General features: G+C 43.3%; 1 protein-coding gene across 1 annotated transcript in view; it reads right to left on the minus strand.

Annotated features, from left to right (window-relative positions):
- LOC143934121 (BAR/IMD domain-containing adapter protein 2-like) overlaps nt 1-22,765 on the minus strand; it is a 250,433-nt gene that overhangs the window by 72,474 nt on the left and 155,194 nt on the right. Inside the window, exons 5-6 of the mRNA XM_077457444.1 lie at nt 11,010-11,081; nt 10,757-10,894 (exon numbers count right to left, since the gene is read on the minus strand). Coding sequence (XP_077313570.1) covers nt 10,757-10,894; nt 11,010-11,081 — 210 coding nt within the window. The remainder of the gene's footprint in view (nt 1-10,756; nt 10,895-11,009; nt 11,082-22,765) is intronic.

Raw genomic sequence — 22,765 nt, forward strand, 5'->3', positions numbered from 1 at the left:
ATATATATATATATACTCTGCATCCAGTGTAGCCTATATCTACAGTGCATTCCGTGGTGTACTGTTTCTAATACACTTCAAGTGGTGTATTAATATATATATATATATATAGTCTAGTACATATAAGTATCTCACAAAAGTGAATACACCCCTCACATTTTTGTAAATATTTTATTATATATTTTCATGTGACAACACTGAAGAAATAGCACTTTGCCACAATGTAAAGTAGTGAGTGTACAGCTTGTATAACAGTATAAATTTGCTGTCCCTTCAAAATAACTCACTCAGTCATTAATGTCTAAAACGCTGGCAACAAAAGTAAGTACACCCCTAAGTAAAAATGTCCAAATTTGGGCCCAATTAGCCATTTTCCCTCCCAGCAGGCATGGGCAGAGACGTTATATTTCCTTTACGGCACACTGGGTAACTCTGCTGGCAGCTGGGAAGGATGCAGGACAGGGTTCAGTGTTGTTGGAGCTTGTTCCACCACTGTGCCTCCAAAATGCTAGTGGTGATTCTGCCACAGCTCTCTCCTCCACCCCCTTTTCTTCTTCCTTTATGGCCTCTTCTGCAGATTTTGTCCTCTGAACCAGAAGTGCCCCATAAGCATTCAAGAAGTCAGGCTAAAACATGCTATGCAGTGATTGAGTTGGTCTGCCAAGTGGACAGGAGCCACACTGGGGCAGAGATTCTGTCAGGTCTGCAGGAGCAGGCTCAGAGGTGGTTGACGCCATGCCAGCTGCAGCCAGAAATGGTTGTGACAATGGCACCAACCTTCTCTCCCACAGGGACATTTGAGCCATGTACCATGTTTGGCAGTGGCACACATCCTGAATTTGGTGGTGCAGCGGTTCTTGACCAGGTACCCAGGCTTACAAGATCTCCTGAGAAAGGCCAGAAAAGTCTGAGGTCATTTCCGCTGGTCATGCAATGCCAGTGTTCAGCTGTCTGACATTCAAAGGGAATGCAACCTGCCCATCAACCGCCTCATTTGTGACATGCCCGCCAGGTGGAACTCAACGTTGGCAATGCTGCAGCAGCTGCACACACAGCAGAGGGCTATCAATGAGTATCTGTGCGAGTATGGCACCAGGACAGGGTCAGGGGAGCTTGGCTTCTTTTCATCAGGCCAGTGGCTACTGATCAAGGATGCATGTACTGTCCTGTCGCCATTTCGGTTCAAGCAACCATCGCCATGTCTGCATTATATGGTGCAGCAATATCTACGGGCAAGAGCAGACTTGGAGACCTTTCCAACAGAGCAGGAGCGGGGCCCTCATAACCCTCTTGTATTTAATTGGGTTGTTTCTGTAATGTCTCCCTTTATATTATAAGGTGGTGTGCAAACTTCTGGTGCTATATAAATTCTGTATAATAATAATTTTCTGGCACTGGACCAGAAGGCAAGGATGGATCCAAATACAGGCCAATTCTAGAAGAAAGCCTGTTTCAGTCTGCAAGAGATCAGAGGCTGTGGTGAATGTTCACCTTCCAGAAGGTTAATGACCCTATACAAACATATGCACATTGGGATTGATTTACTAAAACTGAAAAGTGCAAAACCTGGCACAGCTCTGGATAGAAACGATTCAGCTTTGTTTTTTGTTTTTTTTGTCAAAGCTTAATTGAACAAGCTTATGTAAGAAGCTGATTGGCTCCCATGCACAGCTGCACCAGATTTTGCATTCCAGGTTTAGTAAATCCTCCCCATTAGAGTCACCCTCTAATATCTATGTACAGCTTTAGTCATGTTGTGTGTATGTCTGATGAATATCATTCACTTGAACAGATCAAACAGTGAACTGCAGATTCAGAAATTGTACAGTGATTTGTTTACATTTTCTTTACATCTCTCTGATCACATTTGATTAAACTGTATGTAAAGTATTTTTTTTAGTTTCGGATCAGGGGCGGACTGACAACTCATGGGGTCCCCGGGCAATAGGAGATTATGGGGCCCCCAGCCAATCAGAGATTATGGGGCCACACAGTATACACAAACACAACACACACACACAGTATACAATCACACAGACATGTTCCTATTGGCTGAGAAGGTACTGGAGAGGTGGGGCAGCTATAATCTTGGGATTTTTAGACCAAAAGGATGTCGGTAAGGGACATTTCACAGACAGATGTAAAAAATAAAATAAAAAAAAATTTACATACTGTCCCTGGTTTTACTGAGGTTGGAAACCCTGATTGGGCCCCCTAGTGGCATGGGGCCCTCGGGCAGTTCCCGAGTGGCCCAATGGTAAGTCCGCCCCTGTTTCGGATAGCGTGTGCAAGGGTTATCAACCCTGTTAGGTTTTTATTGCTTGTCTCCTTACTCACTTGGACACTGGGAACAGATATCTCTCTACGTGTCTTGATGACCATAAGCTCCAGTAAGGAATGTGATGGGAAACTCAAAACATTTTAAACAAAAAAGAACTCACTGCTCGTATGGAAAAGGGACCCTGGAGGTGTAAACATACTCAGGAAGTAGGTTAGAGAGACAATTGGAATTAATAAAGTCTCTCAGTAAGAGGGACAATGTCCATAGTAAAAATCTTTAAAATTCTTTAAAAAGCAGGGGAAGCCATGATCCAGCACTAAGGGCAGCCAGTGTAAAAGAGCTGGAAGCAGTTTCTGCAATGCACAAAAGGAAGAAAACACAGTGCCACTAAGTGCAGTATTAAGGAACCATTTAATGGTAAAAAGAGTAAACAGCAGTAATCCTGCAGTGTGATCCAGAGGAGGTGTTCTTTGTGTCCTTGTCTCCGGGGTTCAGCTGGCAGCTTGCGCAGGTGGTTTCCGGCACTCGCAGCCTATTCTGAACAGCGAAGAAGCACACATGCACCAAACACGAAGCCGGCTCACCTTACCCTGCACCTGGAAGTGACGTCACCCCTGAGCATTCCCTGCTGTTCAGAATAGGCTGCCAGTGCCGGAAACCACCTGTGTAAGCCACCTGCTGGACTCCGGAGACACGGGCACAAAGAGAGACCTCCTCTGGATCACACTGCAAGATTATTGCTGATTATAATGTGTGTATCAATACTCCATCTGTGAGTAGCCTGTTTACTGTTTTTACCATTAAATGGATCCTTAATACTGTACTTAGAGGTGCTGTGTTTTTGTCCTTTTGTCCAAAACATCTTAAGATGTCACAGAAAAAGGTTAGAGGAAACCTTCCAGCGGAGACACCTGTTCTGATGACAATTCATTTTGAAGAGATTGAGGCTGGGTTCACACTATTGCAAATTGTGACTGGCCGGTTCACACATCTCCGAAGTGGCTCCTGTGCGTCTTCTGGTCTATTTCAGGTCCGAATTCAGCCAAAAATTCAGACCAAAATCGGACCTGAAACAGTGAACAGGGACTCACCGGACCCCTGCTGTGAGTGGCTCAATTATGCAGTGTGAACCCAGCCTTATGCATTGTACACACGATCAAACTTTCCGAAAACAAAACCATGGAATTTTGTTCAAAGGGTGTTGGCTCAAACTTGTCTTGCATACACACAGTCACACAAATGTTGGCCAACAGTTACGAACATACTAGACGTACAACGTGGTTTTTCAGCTCTTTAGCAACACACTTTGGGCTCCTTCTGCTAATTTTGTGTTAGTAGACGTTTGGTGAGTGTTGATTTGTGCTTTTCAGTTCATTTCTGAACGCCCGTTCGTCAACCATTCATGTTGCGGAATCGGAGGAGATGATGTGTTATTTATTATTGGCCTTGGAGTTATTGCTTTGACATTATTTATTTGGTTGAATAATGATTTGATTTGGTATATTGTCTATATTTTTGGATGCATAGAATCACTTTTTGGTTAAGTTCTATTGGCATATAGCATGTCTAATTTTATTTGTTTTACTTTTTTTGATGCACAATAAAAAAAATTGTGGAGAATAAAACTTGGCTATGTGTTTTACTTCAGCCTACAGTTTGGGAGTAGGCAGTTACATTTAAAAAAAATGCAATGTAAAATTAACAACATAGTTCTTAAAAACTAGGGGATAATGGTGTTGTGGTAACTTGCACAAATAAAAAAAAAAAAAATCATAATACTATTATTCTTGATATCACTAGAAAAAAAAGCCTTTGAAAATTTGTTTGAAATAACTCCATCAGTATCACCAGCAAAGCACCTTCATTATTATCCCATTAAAGCGGAGGTCCACCCTAAAGTGGACCTTCCGCTCATTGGAATCCTCCCCCCCTCCGGCGCCACAATTGGCACCTTTCAGGGGGGAGGGGGGTGCAGGTACCTGTACAGTACAGGTATCTGCACCCACTTCCGGGATAGCTCTCTGCAGAAAGGGGCGTAGATTACGCCCCTTTCCGAAAGTCCCCCGCTGCCTGCTGGGAAACACACAGATCCCAGAGGCAGCGGGTCCATCCTTATTGCGCAGCGCGACTCGCGCATGCGCAGTAGGGAACCGGGAAATGAAGCCGAAAGGCTCCACTTCCTGATTCCCATACCCAAGATGGCGGCGGCAGCACCCGAGAGACGATCGAGAGATCGGCTTCGGGTGCCGACATCGCGGGCGCGCTGGACAGGTAAGTGTCACTATTTTAAAAGTCAGCAGCTGCAGTGTTTGTAGCTGCTGGCTTTTAAAAAAAAAAAAAACGCAGACTCCCAGCGGACTCCCGCTTTAAAGAAGAAGAGAATGTGTGCTGCATTTGGAGATTGCATAATTTGCCACATCACGAATGTTAATTCTCCATTACAAAGGCTAGTTTACAAGACCGACCGCTTCTGCTTCTTTGGAATTTTGTCCGACAGACTTGTGAACACACAATCGGAAAGTCTGACAACACACATTTGTTGGAGGAAAATGTGAGAGCATGCTAGCCAACACATTCGTTGGAGGAAAGTCCAACAACAAAAGTACGATGGAGCATACACATGGTCGGACTTTCCACCAACAAGCTCACATCCAACATTATCCGTCGTAAAATCTGATCGTGTGTACATGACATTACTCTTACTGCTGTGTTTTTGAGACAAAGTGAATAGGAAATCTCCTCATTGGTAAATAGCTATAAAAAAAGGTCTTAACCATTGCCTACTCTAAAATGTAGAGGTTTTGATGCTAAGATACAAAAATCTATTTTGCTGTGAACAGCTTATATGGAATTCCCTCACCCTTTATCTTCTTCTAATATACTTCAGTCTTCAGTATCACCTTGGAAAGACAACTTTTTTAACAAATTCAAATTTTTCACCCCAATACTTTCTTCAAGAGATCAGTACTGTTTTGACCTCTTGAAGATAGTAGATCTATTGGACATTTGTTCAGAAAGTTAACTGAAGTGCAAATAAAAATGTAAAGTAGTCAGCTGTTGGGAAACCCACTTGTTCATTCATTTAGTAAATTCCCACAAACCAAAACTTCAATGTGAACATATTTAAGCCCTACAAGTGCAGCTCCTTGATTCCAGGTCTTTGTGTGCCTGGTATTTATATCTTGTTATTGTAGCAGACACTGGTGCTCCACTCGCCTGCTCAACTCCATCACTGGATTTCAATTCATGCCATTCCATTAAAGAGTTAACCATTGGTATGCACCACCGCCTAGGACAGGCACAGGATTTCAATGAATTACAAAGCCTTTTCTATCGCTAATGGGATTTGCCTGGTTTATGGGACATGTGTTGAACATAAAGACAGTCTCATATTGGTGTCTAGTACAACAGTGTATTGGCTCTGATATACTTGCTGACTATCTCAAACTGCTTTGTGAACAATTATACATATGTGTTTTCTAATAACAAGTACATTGCTGAATACGTGGTTTGCAATGTGACTGATTCTTCACACCAATGAATTATGCATTTCATCTTCTATTATATGAAGACAGCAGGGCACTTCATGTAAGTGTTAATGGATGGCTGTCACATTCACGAACATACGCCACTTCCTTCTCCTGTGGCGTTTCCACAGTTTCTCAAATCCCTGTGCTTCACTTTCCTTCAGGTTGGCGCAATTTCACCCAGCTACCTTCTTCATGGTGTCTCCGGTTTTCCTTACTTGTTCTGCTCTCAGTGTTCCCTTTTTGCTCTGCCATATGACCTCATCTACCGTGGTCTGCACCCGTTGTCCTCATTTATGTTTTCTTCTGTGTTGTGATTGTTTTCCCTGTTTGTGCTCTTTTTATGCTCCATGCTTTTTGTTTATTAGGCCCTGTTGTCGCTGTCTGTGATTTACCTATCGTTTTCTGCAATCCACTTTCCTGTGTTCTTTGTCCGCAGTATTCATGCTTTGCCTTTCCAATCTGTCCCCTTATGTCACTTACTTTTTCATGGCAACCCTCTTGTGTGCCCATTCTGCTGTTCCTCTCCAATATACTACGCTTGCCTTGTTCACTCCTCATCACTCTCAAGGCTGCTATTTAGCATTCTGAACTCTCCACATCAGTGCTGTGTGCCACTTCTTTCCCATTCTCTTATTTCTACTGTAAACTTCAAATGTAGTTGTATATATGTGATTAAACAAAAAGTCCCAGTAAAAGAGAAATAGTAGATGCCATAGTCCCATGATGCTACGATGATAGTAAGGATAGTCCCATGATGATGGTAAGGATCCTTTAGAAAAGCCAGGTGACACCTCACACTCTCATGTTCTGTTTACCTGACAGCGTGTGACCCCCCCGGTCAATAAGTTCTTTAGTATAAAGAATGATCCAGCATTCCCGACAGACAAGAGAATCACTTTTAGACAGGCAGGTCACGAACCAATACAGCGCCCAGATGGAATTTGAAACTCATTCCAGAGCGGGCCCGTATTACACGAAAACAAAAGCACTGCAATAGTGTAATATTACTAAAAACCATACACCTTTATTAAAACAAGAGGAGATACACTCACATGTCTTGTAAATATTAAATCGCACAATCCGGCGTGACAAATGCAGACAGATTGTGTTTTCCAGTAGCAAAGATGGCCAACTTGCGACTGCGCATGCGTGGTAGAGTGCGTACATAGCTGCACCTGGCACGTTTCGTCACAACTGACATCATCAGGGAATTTGAAACATTAATGGGCAGGCTGAATGTATCAAGTTAATCGCTGGATCAACCACCCTGCCAGATTTGTTTCAGATTATTGCAAGGGGCTGCTATAGCCGCTAGTGATAATCACTGTCTTCTCCCAGCAGGGACAGCTTTCCCTGCCCATTCCCGACCTCCCGGGAGAGGAAAATTGCTTGGCAGGAGGGATTCCCCTGTCAGCACTGTTTGTACTGATTGGGGAATTGTGAAAATTTCTTTCCTGCAACCTGGCTGCAGAAAATAAATTTGCACTGTCTATGGCCAGCCTAAGGCTTCAGATGGAGCAGTATCCCCTGTTCCAGAACTGGGATCTAAAGTCACATTATTTTTTTCTGAATCACCACAGATGCTCTCTTTGAATTGGTCCATACACGGCCATACACACAAACAGGGCTACTGTTAGAAATCATAGGACCCCTTACAACCTCCCTGACCACCCCCCTCCCCCCCCAGAAAATATCAAACCAATATTTTCTTTAAAAGTACACTAAAATCTTTAATAGCAGACACAAACACAACATAATTACAATATTCCTGTTAAATCTAAAGGATACAATTATATTGAGTTAAAATAAAGCTCTGCGTGTGTGAATGAGGTCTTGGGGCTCATTCACATGGGCTCTCTGGCCTGTACAGTGTGAATCAGTGTTTTTTTTATGTGCCTGGAGCTGTGTGCATGCAGCCTATGTTATGCTATGGGGATGAAGCAGTTGTACGAACACAGCCACAGGTACTAATTTGACAGGTATGTGGGTGCAGGTGTATGTCCCCAAACACAGACAGTATGCATACGGGGCCACTCTCCTGCACACCTGTCAAATTAGGACCTGTGGCTGTGTTCGTACAGCTGTTGTGCCCCCCGTAGAGTAACAAGAGGCCGCAATTGCACAAACTTCTCATTCAGACTTGTCTGGGCCAGAGAACCCATGTAAATAAACCCTTAATTACCGTATATACTCGAGTATAAGCCGAGATTTTCAGCCTCTTTTTTGAGGCTGAAAGTGCCCCCCTCGGCTTATACTCGAGTCATCGCTGTCTGCCTGCTCGATCAGCGTGTCGAGCAGACAGACAGCGGACATTCTACCCTTCAAACGCCGCGCCTCCGCCTTCGCCTGTGATAGGCGGAACACTGAATTTCCCAGCAGCCTGTGTTCCGCCTATCACGGACATCGTCTCATCCTCGTACTACGGACGAGGATGAGACGATGTCCGTGATAGGCGGAACACAGGCTGCTGGGAAATTCAGTGTTCCGCCTATCACAGGCGAAGGCGGAGGCGCGGCTTTTGAATTTTAGAATGGCCGCCGAGGCGCCGACGAAGAGCGGCGATCCTGGCAAGGCACGGGACGGAGGCAAGGCAAGGCACGGCACGGGACGGGACGGAGGCAAGGCACGACACGGGACGGAGGCAAGGCTTGGCACGGGACGGAGGCAAGGAGGCAAGGCACGGCACGGGACGGAGGCAAGGAGGCAAGGCACGGGACGGAGGCTCGGGACACAGGCTCGGGACACAGGTAGGCTGGACACACACACACACACACACACACACACACGGACACACACACACACACACACACACATGGACACACACACACAGGAATGGATGGATGGATGGAGACACACACACACAGGGATGGATGGATGGAGACACACACACACAGGGATGGATGGAGACACACACACACAGGGATGGATGGATGGATGGACACACACACACACAGGGATGGATGGATGGATGGACACACACACACAGGGATGGATGGATGGATGGACACACACACACACAGGGATGGATGGACGGACACACAGGGATGGACGGACACACAGGGATGGACGGACACACAGGGATGGACGGACACACAGGGATGGACGGACACACACACAGGGATGGACAGGCATGTCTCACCCTCGGCTTATACACGAGTCAATAAGTTTGCCAGTTTTTTGGGGGGTAAATTGGGGGCCTCGGCTTATATTCGGGTCGGCCTATACTCGAGTATATACGGTATGTGTTTTTTATTTTTATTATTTTTTACAATTTTATGTTATATTATTATTTTTTTACTTTTTTTTAACAGCCTTGGAGGGCTTTGATGAAATATAAGGGGTATAAACAGACACCTGATGTCTCACTATTGATACAGACAAAGTGATAGAGAACACAATGCTCAATCTCTATCTCTGCAACCTCAGCTCAGCTGCACAGAATAAATGAAAAGGAAGATCTCTGCATAGTGTCCCTGTTCATTCACAAATTGAAACATAGTAAACACAGTCTTGAATAAACACAGGGAATGATAGGTACCAACCACTCACTGTATTCATTCAGAAAAGGAAGGGGCCAGTAAATTATTAATTTTTAATTTATCGCTCTCCCTCCTGAAACGATCCCCTGCAGCAGCTGGCAGGAGGTAGAGGAGAGGAAGCTGGTAGCCCTGGGGAGACAAGAGGAGCACACAGTGGGGCCTGAGCAGCAGCAGGAAGAGCAACCTATAAAGGAGGGGCCAGTATTAGTGCCAGCCCCCTGTAGTTTCCACTTAGGCAGCTGAAAGTGGTGGGAAAGAAATAAGGAGAATCCGGCTTTCCGCTGCTGCAGGGGGCAACTACAGGGGATTGGTTCCGGTCAATGCTGTCGCCACTCCTCCTGTCCAGATTCCCCTTCCTTCTGCTTCTAGGCTGCCCAGGCCCCCCTGTGCAACTGATGGGGCTCAGGCCTGTACAAGGGGATCAGTGGTATCCTCTTATCTGTGGTCCTGCACACAAGCAAGGTGGATGAAGGAATCCACCTGTCAGGACATTGTATTCTGATACAAACGTTTTCCAGCATGTCCCTTCAATGAAAGTCAATCAAATGAATGCCTTCTGTTGAGCGAGGATGGCTACATGCTGATTGAAATTCGACAGTCCTTGTTGACCGTGGCGAATTTTGATCGGGGTATGGCCAACTTGTAGGATCACTTTTGTTCTGCTTCTATGTTCATTGCTCTCTATCTAGCCTACCCCGTGGCTTATTTTTTCCAGTTTGAATGGTACTATGTGAAAGGAAATAAAGATACCAAATAGAAGACCCAAAAGCATTTGCAGCAGAGAGATTGCCAAAGAAAAGTCATACACGAGATTCACAGAACAAAAAAAGTTGCATTAAAGCGTATTTCCACTTTTGAAATCAAATTTGAGAAAAGCCCATTATTTGTTTGCTATGTGTCCCCATTCACACAGCATGCCAACATTGTTTTAAAAATGTCTCACCTTTTAGATGTTTCCCAGGAGGAAGTGTCACAGCTGACAGCAAGTTTTCGAACAATGTTAGCGAGAGTCTGTCCCACATCCATTCTCATTAACATACTGTACAAGGCAAGAAGCCCAGCCTCTATATCATTAACTTTTTGTTAGGACACATTTCAAATCTAGTTACTATTGATCATCAAGACCTGCCTGTGCAGCACAGACAGGGTTAATTATGGAAGACACAGCTGCCCAGAACACCCCCCCACTCCTCCCCAAACAAACTAACTTTAAAATGTATTGACCAATCATTCTGTGTGAAGAATAGCTGGTTGTCAAGGAGCGGTCTAGGAAGCCGGCCGCCACATCCTTAACAACCTTTCACTCATCAACTGTCAGCAAGTTGCTGGAAAGTGTAAATGGGAACTTGCATGCAAGTAAGATCTGGTATATAATTAAATTAAAACACGTTTTTTCATAACCCTACCTGGACTTCTTTGTCTCCATATTTCTGGGGGTTCTTGCTGTTCTGACACTTTTTTCTGAGCTTCTTGAGTTCAGATTGACATTTTTCAATTGACTCAGACTTGGAACGATGCTCAACCTGGTATTTCTTCAGTGTCGCCTGGGAATAGCGAAGGAAACACTATCAGTTACTAAGTGTTAAACCCCTAATATAAATAAGGTAGAACATATTATCACAGTGTCGATTGTAAAGTAGCGGAAACGAAAGTACCCACAGTCAAATACTTGATGTCTAATTCCAGCTTGTGTTCAAGTTGAGCCAAGAGTTCAGAGTGGAAAAGCTTTAACTGAAAAATAAAGAGAATACATGTTTTTCATCTTAAAACTAGTATTCTAATGTACTTACTGGTCATTATAATCAGCACATAAAATTCACTACATTGCCCACCTCTACCTGTATCTTAAAACTAATTATAATAACCCTATATACCTATGTAGCCAGGTGCTTGGCTAAGAGAGAGAAACACTGGCTGCAGCTGCTGCCCTGTGGTGAGGAACTGGTTAACAGCTACAGTATATCAGCAAAAGGATGGAGCTGCCAAGCAGGAAGAGTTCAATACTGAATAAGGCAACACTGTACTGTGGGAACTGTAGTCCAGAGGAGAGACTCTACTGAAATCAAGAGCTTTTGAACTGCATTTCTCAGAGGGAGATTGCCAGGAGGAGGGAAAGAGCTGGATTGTCATTCATAGCCCTTGCAATTTTCCACATTTTGGCATGTTCTAAACAAAAATGTAAATGTATTTTATTGGGATTTTATGTGATAGACCAACACAAAGTGGCACATAATTGTGAAGTGGAAGGAAAATGATAGTTATCAAAATGTTTTACAAATAAATATGTAAAAAGTGTGGTGTTCATTTGTATATAGCCCCCCCCCAAGTCAATACTTTGTAGAACCACCTTTTACTGCAATTACAGCTGTAAGTCTTTTTGGGGATGTCTCTACCAGCTTTGACTCATTGGTTTTTAAGGACTCGGCGGCCGGCTTCCTGGTCCACTCCTCAACCGCTTCCAGACCGCCCCACGCAGATATACTGTGGCAGAAGGGCACGTACAGGCAGATTAATGTACCTGTACATTGCATTTTAAGAGGCAGCTTGTGGGCATGTGCGCCGGGAGCTCCATGCACATGTGTCTTGACATGTTTCAGATAAGATCCAGATAGAAAAAAATGCAGCAGAAAATATTGTTGACTGCACTGGTTTTAAATAGGGCCATTAAAATGCATGGAAAATACTATGCATGCATTTTTTATGCTGTTTAAAAGAACCCTGGAAAGCATCTGGTGTGAACCAGCCCTAAACGTCCAGTGCCCTCTGACGAACTTCGGCAGTGGCTCAACCAGTTCCATAGCAACCCTCTTAAAAGGGATCTCAGTTATGGGGAAGGGTACCAGCAGACTTCTAAAATGTGGTTAGCGCATTCATTTGATATGCAGGGCAATACTTGCTCCTGCTCAAACCTTTTTTTATTTTATGTTTCTCCTAACACTAAATGACGATCCAACACATCCAGTACCATCATTATGTGAGACTGGGGGGGGGGGGGGGGCTCCCATTTTTTCTATACATGATACAGTAGTTTAGGATATACTGAAAATTGGGATTTACCAGGCTAACTTTTGGTTAATTTGGTACCCATTTATTACCTTTATATTTTTCCATGCATTTTACAAATTAGGATCCATTCAATTGAATTCTTACAAGGCCACTGGTATATCTGTTATTTCTGGCATTGGGGAAGTTCCCCCAGCCATGAATACCAATGGAAAGTTGTGGATGAAACCACAGGCTGCAGCAGGAAACCAGGCAATTGACAAATCCAGATGTGCGTTGGATGCAGAGAATTCTTTGGCAGTTGTAGACGATCAGTGGAATGGACAGGCGATAATTACAGGGTGTATTTTACATTTTTAGGTGAGGATAGAGTCATTTTAAAGTATACTCTAACTGTATATAGTAAAGACAGGCAGAAGAGACAGTGTCTCTTTATGTTTGCTGTTGATTATACAGGAAAATACATGGTATGCATTTGACTTTCAGTTGACAACAGTTAATTCATTGGACAAGTATTAGCAACACAAAAGGAACAAGATAATTACAATGTACTTGGGTAGACACAACACTGTAATTCATGTTATAATTAATTGCTTTGGAAAAAGGCAACAGATTAAATAAACATAAGGTTTAATTAACTGCTCATTCACAAATACTGCTAAAATCTAAAACGGCATCTAATAGACACTCCTGAGTATACAGAGACGGTATTAAATGTATTAATTTTATTGATTCTACAGGAAGATTCAAAGCAACCACTTGCTTTGAACCACAAGAAAAAGCTGTATTTTACAGGTTTTGTGCTTTTAGATATATAGCAGCTACAAGCAGGATTAATTATTAGATTAGACTTGTGATCAAATGATCAAGTAACAACATCTAAATACATTTTTAATATACTGTACCTACACAACTGTGCAAAAGTTTTAGGCAGGTGTGAAAATGCTGTAAATTAACCACTTGAGATCCGCGCTATAGTCAAATGACGGCTACAGCGCAGATCTCAATTTTCGGGACTACGTCTATTGACGTTGTCCCCTTTAAGAGCTCCCTGCGCGCTCCCGGGAGCGCGCATCGGGGAAAATCTGTGTTGGCCGTGTCCCCTGGACACAGCCAATCACAGATCGCTGTAAACGGCCAATCACAGCGGCCGTTTACAGCGCAATCGCCGCCTCCAATGGGTGATGATCTCAAACGTAAACAAATGAGATCATCACCCATTGCCGAACGTGTCTCCTCACACAGCGATAGCGTGTGAGGAGACCGAAGGAGTTAGTGAGTTTTACAGCATACTAAAAGTGACAGTAAACCTATTAAAAACCCTGCCAGTGCCCAGATCTACCCCACCTGTGCCCAGATCTACCCCACCTGCGTCCAAATCTACCCCACCTGTGCCCACCTGTGCCCCGCCAGTGCCCACCTGTGCACCGCCAGTGCTCCATCTGTGCACCACCAGTGCCCGCAGTGCACCACCAGTGCCCGCCAGTGCCCATCTGTGCACCGCCAGTGCCCACCAGTGCCAATCGGTGCCCATCTGTACCAATCGGTGCCCATCTGTGCCTCAGCAGTGCCCATCTGTGCCGCCTAAGCAGTGCCCATCTGTGCCGCCTCAGCAGTGCCCATCTGTGCCGCCTCAGCAGTGCCCATCTGTGCCCATCTGCTGCCTTATCAGTGCACATCCGTGCAATAAATCAGTGCACATCTGTGCAATAAATCAGTGCACATCTGTGCCGACCTATCAGTGCCCATCTGCCGACTCAGCAGTGCCCATCTGTGCCGACTCAGCAGTGCCCATCTGTGCCGACTCAGCAGTGCCCATCTGCCGCCTCAGCAGTGCCCATCTGCCGCCTCAGCAATGCCCATCTGCCCCCTCAGCAGTGCACATCCGTGCAATAAATCAGTGCACATCTGTGCCGTCCCATCAGTGCCCATCTGCCGCCTCAGCAGTGCCCATCTGTGCCGCCTCAGCAGTGCCCATCTGTGCCGCCTCAGCAGTGCCCATCTGCCGCCTCATCAGTGCACATCCCTGCAATAAATCTGCACATCTGTGCAATAAATCAGTGCACATCTGTGCCGACCCATCAGTGCCCATTTGTGCCACCTCAAAAGCGCCCATCTGTGCCACCTCAAAAGCGCCCATCTGTGCCACCTCATCAGTGCCCATCAGTGCTACCATGGCTAAACGTGTCTTTTCCGCTGAGGAGGCGTACCAAATTATTTCCGCGGCCGACGAGAGCAACGGGGAGCTCTCCTCTTCAGATTCCTTTTCGGATTCGGATTCTGAAGCCGACGTAAATTATGAGCCAGTCCTCAGCAGTGAAACACTGACTGATGAATCCGAGGAGGAAGATATCCGGCCCATCAAGCGAAGGCGTTCTAGTAAGGCAGTGCCGTCCACCAGCACCGCAGTGCCGTCCACCAGCACCGCAGTGCCGTCCACCAGCACCGCAGTGCCCCAGCGAGAAAGGCCAAGTACCAGTGGGGTGTCATCTCAGCCCCAAAGGGTTAGGAGCCATGCTGGCCTTCCCTATGCCCTTCAGAACCCCTTGTGGCTTCCTCCTAATTCAGGAGAGGCCAATGTTCCCCCTTTCACCGCCCAGCCAGGAGTCCAGGTGGACACGGAGAATTTTAGCCCTATCGATTTTTTTAATTTAATTTTTACGGAGGACATGTTGGCGTCAATTGTGGCCCAGTGCAACCTGTATGCACAACAATTTATTTTTCAAAATCCGACCTCCTATTATGCCCGCCCCTACGAATGGAGAGACCTAACGGTGGAGGAGTTCAAGCTTTTTTTAGGCCTCACATTTGATATGGGACTCAACAAAAAAATCTATTACGTACCTACTGGTCAACCCACCCCCTCCACCACTCACCGCTCTTCTCCGCGGTAATGCCCAGAACCAGATATCAGATGATCCTGAGGTTCTTACATTTCAGTGACAATTCCCAGTGCTTTCCACGAAACGATCCAAATTATGACCGCCTTTACAAAATTCGACCAATACTAAATTATTTTTCAGAGATATTCCCCAAATTGTTTACCCCGGACCAACACATATGTGTGGATGAGTCCCTTATTAAATTTAGTGGCAGGCTTAGAATGAAGCAATTTATGCCCAGCAAAAGGGCCCGCTATGGGGTGAAGGTCTACAAATTATGTGATCGAGCCACAGGGTACACATATTCCTTCAAGGTGTACGAAGGGAAGGACACCCAGCTACAGCCCCCTAATTGTCCGGACTATTTGGGATCCAGCGGAAAAATTGTTTGGGACCTCATATACCCCCTACTGGATAAAGGCTACCACCTCTATGTAGATAACTTCTACACATCTCTGCCCCTGTTCCACAACCTTCACCGGAAGAAGACGCCAGCATGTGGCACTGTAAAAAAGAATCGGAAGGGCTTTCCTCAAAGTCTGGTGAACAAGAAGCTGCGGAAAGGAGAAACCGCAAGTCTAAGAAACAAGGAGGTTCTGGCAGTGAAGTGGAGGGACAGAAGGGATGTGTATATGTTGTCTTCTATCCACAACGATACCTTCGTGGAAATCCCCAGAAGGAATGGCCCCGTAAAGAAACCCAAATGTATTTCCGAGTATAATTTGTTCATGGGAGGAGTCGACTTCAACGACCAAATGATGGAACCATATCTGGTCACAAGACGGACATATCATTGGTACAAAAAAGTAACAATTTATTTTTTTCAATTGGCCATTTATAATTCATATGTCATTTACCGCAACGCCACCCAAAACCCCAAACGTTTCTTTGGCTACCAGGAGGAAATTTTCACAGCCCTTATTTTCCCAAACGGCCCACCAGAAAATATCAGATCAGACGTTGTTAGTCGACTCTCCGAGCGCCACTTTCCGGATAAAATTCCCCCCACACCAACAGGCAAAAGACGCCAAAAAAGATGTAAGGTGTGTACCAAAGCAGGAGTCAGAAGAGACACATCTTATTATTGTGCACAATGTCCTTCCCAACCAGGCCTCTGTATAGGCGACTGTTTTCGGCGTTACCATACTTCAATACATTTTTAGTGAAGTATGGTAAACATAATCCTCAGTTCCTGCCTTCATACACCTTCACACCCCTTATGCCACTGCCTGCTTTGTAACTGACCCTGGCTTGTTATTTGACCACTCTTATGCCTGCCGATTCTGTACATACCGCTGCCTGATCTGGAACTGACCCTGGACTGTTATTTGACCACGCTTCTGCCTAACAATTCTGTACATACCTCTGCCTGATCTGGAACTGACCCTGGACTGTTATTCGACCATGCTTCTGTCTAACGATTCTGTATATATCTCTGCCTGATCTGGAACTGACCTTGGACTGTTTGACCACGATATTTGCCTGCCTCTTGGACTGATCTTGTATTCTGCAACTGGACTAGTGGGATTCAACACGGGGTCTCACATATGTGAGGGGCTCCAGTATAGTTTTTCTGGAAGAAGAAAACAATTTTATTTGTTTTCTTATTCCTAGATTAGGGTCTGGAGACTCGGAGGCTTCAAAGAGATTTGGGAGGGAGAAGCCTCTACCCCTATCCCCATTCTGTCCTGAACGAGGCTCTACTTCTGTCTGCTGCCTGTAGGACTTACTGCCATCATGCCGCACTGACCACACCACAAGGACCTGCCTACTACCAGGACCAATATTTTTGGCACTGCTGACATCTCTGCACTAACCCTGGACTGTAATATGGACAGTATCCCTGCCTGCTGCCTGAAAAACTGTGTTCGCTGTTGCTGACCAAGTCCCTGCCTGCTGCCTGGACCAGTGATATCCTCCTGTGGACAACTGCGCTTCTAAAACCACAGGTAATCTTTTCTTTACCCTTTGCTCAGCATAATGTATTTGGGGGTGTAATTCTTGGTATGTGCAGGCTATGTGTCCCTGGAACGCCGACGGTGTTTCTTGCATGTTGCGCCTCTGTATGTGGCCAGGCTGTATAAACGTCTCACACATGTGGTATCGTTATACTCAGGAGGAGTAGTAGAATGTATTTTGGGGTGTTATTTTTGCTATGTAAATGCTATGTGTTGGAAATATCTTATAAACGGACAACTTTGTGTAAAAAAATATGCGTTTTCATTTTTTTCCACATTTTCCAAAAACTTCTGGAAAAAAATGAACCATTGAAAAGACTCATTATGCCTCATAGATTATACGTTGGGGTGTTAGCTTTCCAAAATGGGGTCATTTTCTGGACGTTTCCATTGCTCTGGTGTTCCAGGGCCTTCAAAACTGTAATAGGTGGTTGAGAAATTAAATGTGTAATTTATGCTCCTAGAATGCCTGAAGGTGCTACTTCCAAATTAGGCCTCTGTATTTGGTCAGGCTGTGTAAAAGTCTCACACATGTGGTATCGTTATACTCAGGAGGAGTAGTAGAACGTATTTTGGGCTGTTATTTTTGCTATGTAAATGCTATGCGTTGGAAATATCTTATAAACGGACAACTTTGTGTAAAAAAAAATGCGTTTTCATTTTTTTCCACAATTTCCGAAAACTTCTGGAAAAAAATGAACCATTGAAAAGACTCATTATGCCTCATAGATTATACGTTGGGGTGTTAGCTTTCCAAAATGGGGTCATTTTCTGGACGTTTCCATTGCCCTGGTGTTCCAGGGCCTTCAAAACTGTAATAGGTGGTTGAGAAATGAAATGTGTAATTTATGCTCCTAGAATGCCTGAAGGTGCTACTTCAAAATTAGGCCTCTGTATGTGGTCAGGCTGTGTAAAAGTCTCACACATGTGGTATCGTTATACTCAGGAGGAGTAGTAGAACGTATTTTGGGGTGTTATTTTTGCTATGTAAATGCTATGCGTTGGAAATATCTTATAAACCGACAACTTTGTGTAAAAAAAATGCGTTTTCATTTTTTTCCACATTTTCCGAAAACTTCTGGAAAAAAATGAACCATTGAAAAGACTCATTATGCCTCATAGATTATACGTTGGGGTGTTAGCTTTCCAAAATGGGGTCATTTTCTGGACGTTTCCATTGCCCTGGTGTTCCAGGGCCTTCAAAACTGTAATAGGTGGTTGAGAAATGAAATGTGTAATTTATGCTCCTAGAATGCCTGAAGGTGCTACTTCAAAATTAGGCCTCTGTATGTGGTCAGGCTGTGTAAAAGTCTCACACATGTGGTATCGTTATACTCAGGAGGAGTAGTAGAACGTATTTTGGGGTGTTATTTTTGCTATGTAAATGCTATGCGTTGGAAATATCTTATAAACGGACAACTTTGTGTAAAAAAAAAATGCGTTTTCATTTTTTTCCACATTTTCCGAAAACTTCTGGAAAAAAATGAACCATTGAAAAGACTCATTATGCCTCATAGATTATACGTTGGGGTGTTAGCTTTCCAAAATGGGGTCATTTTCTGGACGTTTCCATTGCCCTGGTGTTCCAGGGCCTTCAAAACTGTAATAGGTGGTTGAGAAATGAAATGTGTAATTTATGCTCTTAGAATGCCTGAAGGTGCTACTTCAAAATTAGGCCTCTGTATGTGGTCAGGCTGTGTAAAAGTCTCACACATGTGGTATCGTTATACTCAGGAGGAGTAGTATAACGTATTTTGGGGTGTTATTTTTGCTATGTAAATGCTATGCGTTGGAAATATCTTATAAACGGACAACTTTGTGTAAAAAAAATGCGTTTTCATTTTTTTCCACATTTTCCGAAAACTTCTGGAAAAAAATGAACCATTGAAAAGACTCATTATGCCTCATAGATTATACGTTGGGGTGTTAGCTTTCCAAAATGGGGTCATTTTCTGGACGTTTCCATTGCCCTGGTGTTCCAGGGCCTTCAAAACTGTAATAGGTGGTTGAGAAATGAAATGTGTAATTTATGCTCTTAGAATGCCTGAAGGTGCTACTGCAAAATTAGGCCTCTGTATGTGGTCAGGCTGTGTAAAAGTCTCACACATGTGGTATCGTTATACTCAGGAGGAGTAGGAGAATGTATTTTGGGGTGTTATTTGTGGTATGCACATTCCGTGTGGGAGAAATAAGCTATTACAATGAAAATTTTGTGGAAAAAAAAAAAATCGTAATTTTGCAAAGAATTATGGGAAAAAATGACAACTTAAAATAACTAACCATGCCTCTTACTAAATACATTGCAATGTCTACTTTCCAAAAAGGGGTCATTTGTGGGGCATTTGTACTTTCCTGGCTTGTTAGGGTCTCAAGAATGGAGATACGCCTTAGTACATCAGATGTGATCTTTTTTTGCAAATCTTTATGATTTGCACCATAGCTTGTAGACTCTATAAATTTCACACAGATCATATAATATGCAAAAATTTGGGTTATTTTTACCAAAGATGTGTAGTAGTATAAATTGTGGCCAAAATGTATGAAGAAAAATTGCTAATTTGCTAAATTTTGTCACAGAAACGAAGAAAAATTCATTTTTTTTCAAAATTTTCGGTCTTTTTTCATTTATAGCGCAGAAAATAAAAAACCGAGAGGTGATCAAATACCACCAAAAGAAAGCTCTATTGGTATGAAGAAAATGACAAAAAAATCATTTGGTTACAGTGTTGCATGACTGAGTAATTGTCATTCAAAATGTGAGAGCACTGAAAGCTGAAAATTGGTCTGGGACTGAGGGGGGTTTAAGTGCCCAGTAAGCAAGTGGTTAAGAACGCTTTTGGAAATAGAAGTGCTAGTTTATTTTTTATCAATTAACAGAATGGAAAGTAAATGAACAGAAGAGAAATCCAAATTAAATCAATATTTGTTTTTTGCATTCAAAACAGCATAAATTCTTCTAAGTACCCTTGTATACATTTTTTGAAAGAACTCAGCAGGTAGGTTGTTCCAATAATCTTGGAGAACTAATCACTGATCTTCTGTGGATGTAGACTGCCTCAAATCCTTCTGTCTCTTTAAGTAATCCCAGACAGACTCGATGATGTTAAGATCAAAGCTCTGTGGGGGTCAAACTATCACTTCCAGCAATCTTTGTTCTTTGTGCTGAAGATAGTTCTTAATGATATTGGCTGTATGTTTGGGCTTGTTGTCCTGCTGCAGAATACATTTGAGGACACCATAGATCCTGACCAAATCTCCATCTCCATTTGAAGAAACTTGCAAAGAACTTCCACCATGCTTTACTGTTGTCTGCAGACACTCATTATTGTACCGCTCTCCAGCACTTCGGGAAACAAACTGCCTCCTGCTACAGCCAAATATTTCAAATTTTTCTCATCAGTCCAGAGGACCTGTTGCCATTTTTCTGCACCCCAGTTCCTACATTTTTGTGCATAGTTGAGTTGCCTAGTCTTGTTTTCATGTCGGAGGTATGGCTTTTTTAGCCTCAAATCTTCCATTAATGACCACTTCTGGCCAGACTTCTCCAGACAGTAGATGGGTGTACATGGGTCCCACTAGTTTCCGACAGTTCTGTGATGATGACACTGCTGGACATCTTCTGATATAGAAGGGAAGTAAGTATAATGTGAATTTCGTTGGCTGCTTTAAAGGGTTACTAAACCCTTGTTTTGTTTTTTAAATAACAAACATGGTATACTTACATCCACTGTTCAGTTGGTTTTGCACAGAGTGGCCCTGATCCTCCTCTTCTGGGGTCCCTCAGCAGCACCCGTTGCTCCTCCACTTCTTGAGTGCCCCATCGGCGAAGCACTCTCCTTCGAGAACCCGGTGCGGGCACGCTCCTGAGTCCTGCTGCTGCCTCTATTGACACAGACCGCAGAACTCAGCCCCCGCCGCCTGTGTCATTGGATTTGATTGACAACAACAGGAGCCAATAGATGCGTTTCTATTAATCTATGCGATTGGGACATGAGACACTGGCTAGAGCTGGTATCCTTGTCTCAGGGGCGAGAAAGACCAGGTTCAGGTAAGTAAAACGGTGGGGTCTGGGGGACAGTTGCATGACAGAAGGTATTTCACTTTAGTGCACAGAATGCATTAAGGTGAAAAACCACAACCACAAGTTTCCTTGGCTGACCACTATGTCTACAGTCCTCAACGCTACCTGTTTCTTTGTGTGTTTTTTCAAAATAGCTTGAACAGCATATCTTGAAACCCCAGTCTACTTTGACTGAATATACCCATATGTACTTTATGACTACCTGTAGTAGGGGCCATGGAAGTCTGGTGAGTAGGATGTGTGACAGGTGATGATAGTGGAAGATCTTTCAGTCAAATTTACTTAGTGCTCAGCAGGGATTTGAAGATTGTGTACAATATCTGAAGAAGTTGATACATTGTCTGAATATTCACTATTTGCACTACTGAATTTATGTTGTGTTTGGACTTTTTATACACATATTATTATATTATCACTTTGGTGCTCAGTTGAAACCACTTTTGCATGTTTGCACTTTATTAGGGAAGGAGCGCGGTTTAATCAATTTAGTATTGATTTTAACTTTGCCATTTTCTTTTCTACAACATGCTGCTCCTTACCAACTTTCACCTGTTTAATTATTTTAGTTGCACTAATTATCCTTCCACTTTGCGCTGGTTCTGGGGTTTTTAACCCCTCATTCACATTTTTGACTTTGAAATCTCTGCCAGGGGGAGACCTTGCTGATGCAGTAAAACTACATTGAGTCTTATTGCTGTGCTCAGTCTTGATATGGTGTATGACCTATGACATGAAACGGTCTTCCACAATATCGCTTTAGTAGCAGAGTTTGGCTGTTCCTCACCCAGTTGTAAGCCTCCTAAACAGCCATTTCTGTTTCAGATAATAACTGTGTTTTAACCTACACATGAAATCAATGATCCTTAGCACCTGCTTGGTATAATTGGTTAATCATACACCTGACTCTAATCCTAACAAATCCCTGTGCAAGTGTACAAAGTGTGCAAGTGTAACAGTTGATGCTGATTTGAAGACAACGTGTAATCATACCAAATCGATTTGATTTCGATTCTTTTCTGTTCTCTTACTTTGCATTTTGTAAATTTATCAAATTAAACAATTAAAACATATATTTATGAAAGCATTCTTACTTTACAGCATTTCTTTATACCTGACAAAAAGTTCTGCACAGTACTGTATATGTCAAGGCCTGTATCGACAGACTTAGGGCTTATCCTTTTGACATCAGTTGGACATTAGTTTGAGATGCTTCTGAAATCATTCAGAATTCCTTCACAGGTGAATTTGACCTTGTATGGCATTGCAAAATCCATGTAATGAAAACAAAAGTCTGTCAACACAGGTTAAAATAAGCGTTCTTTCCAAAAAAGGTAGTTGTAATCATTTCTGGTCATTTCTTTGATTAACTGAATAAAATCCTTGTTTTTAAAATAAAGAGATGTAAAAATCTTTGTTTTACAAATAAAGAATAAACAAAGGTTATTTTCTAACAAGAAAATGTTTTCTCATTTTCTAGCTGTCTCTAATGAA

The sequence above is a fragment of the Lithobates pipiens genome, unplaced genomic scaffold (assembly GCF_037356315.1).
Source record: "Lithobates pipiens isolate NorthernLeopardFrog02 unplaced genomic scaffold, aLitPip1_a1.2 Scaffold_27, whole genome shotgun sequence".
Classification (NCBI taxonomy): Eukaryota; Metazoa; Chordata; class Amphibia; order Anura; family Ranidae; genus Lithobates; species Lithobates pipiens.